Consider the following 3416-nt stretch of genomic DNA (forward strand, 5'->3'; position numbering starts at 1 on the left):
CTGCCCATGGTTCCTTCTTGTCCTCCTAACCCCAGGAGGTCTTTGACGGCCCAGGCAGACAAGCCAATGCTGCGTGTGCTGGTGTGTGCATGTATGTGTGATGCGTGTGCACGTGCAGGCATCATAGTCTGTCATTGACACACAGTGAGTTGCTTCTCCCTTCCCCGGGTCGCTGTTTCCTTTGTTCCCTTGGGCCTGATGTTGCACAGTTACTTGGCAGAATTCCCGCTCATTTCCCAGCGAGAGAGCAGAAGAAGTAATCAATTCATCTCCGAGGGATTTGGTCTAAGTGAAGAAAGCACGAGTGAGAATTTTACATCACCCTGTGGGGAAAGGTTTTGGTCCAAGAATTTTCTTTTTTTTTTTTTGGTTCTCAAGTTTTATTCAATAACTCATACAAAATATTCCAGATAAATGAAATTTAATCTCATCTTCCTCCTCTTCTTCGTCCTGGTTAATCTGGAAGTAACGTAATTCGTAACTCTATTTGCTGTTAGCAACTACGCGCAACCAGTCACGTAGATTATTCTTCTTCAAATATTTTTTGGTGAGATATTTCAAATACCTTTTGGAGAAAGGCACCTCAGATGTCACAGTGATCTTGCTCTTGCTCCTTTCGATGGTCACCACCCCTCCACCAAGGTTCCCAGCTTTTCCGTTCACTTTGATCCTTTCTTGCAAAAACTGCTCAAAATTGGCAGCATCCATGATTCCATCTTCTACAGGGTGGGTGCAATCAAGAGTGAACTTCAGAACCTGCTTCTTTTTTTTGCCCCCCTTCGCCACAAGTTTTTTCACTGGAGCCATGGCCGCAGCGGAATTAGAAAGGCGGTCCAAGAATTTTCTAATGACAGTGTTTGGGTGTGGACATCATGCCCAGCAACATGAAAACATGATGTTTTGATGAGGGGTTATGAAAACTGATTCTTGGATGTATAGACACTAGCATTCACGAATTGCCAGATTCCATGGTATGGTGACAGGAGGGCCTTACCATCTTGGTGTAAGTGAAACACAGTGTATTAGTTCATTTTCACATTGTTGATAAAGACATACCCGAGGCTGAGCAATTTACAAAAGAAAGGGGTTTCGTTAAGACTGACAGTTCCACGTGGCTGGGGAGGCCTCACAATCATGGCAGAAGGCAAGGAGGAGCAAGTCACGTCTTACATGGTTGGTGGCAGCAAAGAGAGAGCTTGTGCAGAGAAACTCCCATTTTTTTAAAACTATCATGGCTGGGGGCAGTGGCTCACACCTGTAATCCTAGCACTTTGGGAGGCCGAGGTGGGTGGATTGCCTGAGCTCAGGAGTTCAAGACCAGCCTGGGCAATATGGTGAAACCCCATCTCTACTAAAAAATACCAAAAATTATCCGGGCATGCTGGCACACGCTTATAATCCCAACCACTGGGGAGGCTGAGGCACAAGAATCACTTGGACCTGGGAGGCAGAGGTTGGAGTGAGCCAAGATAGCGCCACTTCACTCCAGCCTGGGCAACAGAGTGAGGTTCTGTCTAAATAAAATAAAATAAAATAAAACCATCAGATCTTGTGAGACTCATTTACTATCAGGAGAACAGCACAGGAAAGACCCACCCCCATGATTTAATCGTCTCCCAACGGGTTGCTCCCACAACGCATGGGAGTTATGGGAGCTACAGGATGAGATTTGGGTGGGGACACAGAGCCAAATCATATCACATAGTCATGGGGCTGTGGAGACCCAGGGCGGCTGCCTTCATCCCCACCAGGGCTGCTAGACACCCTCCTCCAGGATTTGAACTGATGCACAGCACAGTCAGGGGCAGGACCTGGGTGCAGCTTCCCCCACTTTCGTGCATGTCCTTAGATGGTACTTAAAGCAAGGTGCTAGCCCCAGGCTCCAAGAGATAAGAGCGCTGGGGTGCCTCATCAGGAACTGTGGTGCCCCTGCAGCTCCTCTCTAGGAAGGCAGAGAAGGCACCCATGTCAGCACCTTTCAGCTGGTGCCGGGTCAGACAAAGGCACTGTCTCCACTGCAAACAAACACAATTTTTTTTTGATGAACCAGAAGTCAAGAAACCAGGGCTGCAACACAGTAGTGAAGAGGTAGAAACAACCCAAAGTCCAACAACAGCTGCACGGTTAGGCAAAATGCAGGACGTCCATATGGTGGAATAGTATTCAGCCATGAAAAGGAATGGAGTACAGGTACATGCTACAGCAAGGGTGAATCTTGGAAAAGTTGTGCTAACAGCAAAAGAAACTATCATCAGAGTGAACAGGCAACCTACAGAATGGAAGAAAATTTTTGCAAGCTACCCATCTGACAAAAGTCAAATATCCAGAATCTACAAGGAACTTAAATTTACAAGAAAAAAACAAATACTCCCATCAAAAAGTGGGCAAAGGATATGAACAGACACTTCTTCAAAGAAGACATTTATGTGGCAAACAAACATATGAAAAACAGCTCATCATCACTGGTCATTAGAGAAATGCAAATTGAAGCCACAATGAGATACCATCTCGTGCCAGTTAGAATGGCAATCATTAAAAAGTCAGGAAACAACAGATGCTGGAGAGGGTGTGGAGAAATAGGAACACTTTTACACTGTTGGTGGGAGTGTAAATTAGTTCAACCATTATGGAAGACAGTGTGACAATTCCTCAAGGATCTAGAGCCAGAAATGTCATTTGACCCAGCAATCCCATTACTGGTTATATACCCAAAGGGTTGTAAATCATTCTACTATAAAGACACAGGCACGCATATTTATTGCAGCACTATTTACAATAGCAAAGACTTGGAACCAACCCACGTGCTCATTAATGATAGACTGAACAAAGAAAATGTGGCACATATACACCATGGAATACTATGTAGCCATAAAAAAGAATGAGTTCATGTCCTTTGCAGGGACATGGATGAAGGTGGAAGCCATCTTTCTCAGCAAATTAACACAGGAACAGAAAACCAAACACTGCATATTCTCACTCATAAGTGGGAGTTGAACAATGAGAACATGTGGACACAAGTAGGGGAACATCACACACCGGGGCCTGTTGGAGGGTGAGGGCAAGGGGAGGGAGAACATTAGGATGAATACCTAATGCATGTGGGGCTTGAAACCTAGATGACGGGTTGATGGGTGCAGCAAACCACCATGGCACATGTATACCTATGTAACAAACGTGCATGCTCTGCACATGTATCCTGGAACTTAAAGTAAAATTAAAAAAAAAAAATTAAAAAAGAAAAGAAAATATTGGGTTAAGTAAAAGAAACAGATACAAAAGACCCAAAATTGTATGGCTCAATTTATATGACATGTCCAGAATATGTAAATTCATGGAGACAGAAAGCAGACGAGTGGTTGCTTAGGGCTGAGGGTGACAAGGAGATTGGGAGGATTGAAGAAGTAACAGCTAAAGGG

At 44.6% G+C, this 3416-nt stretch overlaps 1 protein-coding gene across 1 annotated transcript; it reads right to left on the bottom strand.

Moving 5' to 3' along the window:
- Positions 1–356: 356 nt before the first annotated feature.
- Positions 357–833, bottom strand: LOC117095820 (60S ribosomal protein L22-like). The gene has a single exon (XM_033232555.1). It carries the CDS (start codon positions 805–807, stop codon positions 484–486), a length of 324 nt encoding a protein of 107 aa, XP_033088446.1. The 5' UTR covers positions 808–833; the 3' UTR covers positions 357–483.
- Positions 834–3416: the final 2583 nt, after the last annotated feature.

This window comes from Trachypithecus francoisi, unplaced genomic scaffold (genome assembly GCF_009764315.1).
Source record: "Trachypithecus francoisi isolate TF-2019V2 unplaced genomic scaffold, Tfra_2.0 Lachesis_group14, whole genome shotgun sequence".
Taxonomy (NCBI): Eukaryota; Metazoa; Chordata; class Mammalia; order Primates; family Cercopithecidae; genus Trachypithecus; species Trachypithecus francoisi.

Excerpts from the sequence above, each read along its gene's own strand:
- LOC117095820 (XM_033232555.1), bottom strand. The coding sequence starts at position 807 with ATGGCTCCAGTGAAAAAACTTGTGGCGAAGGGGGGCAAAAAAAAGAAG.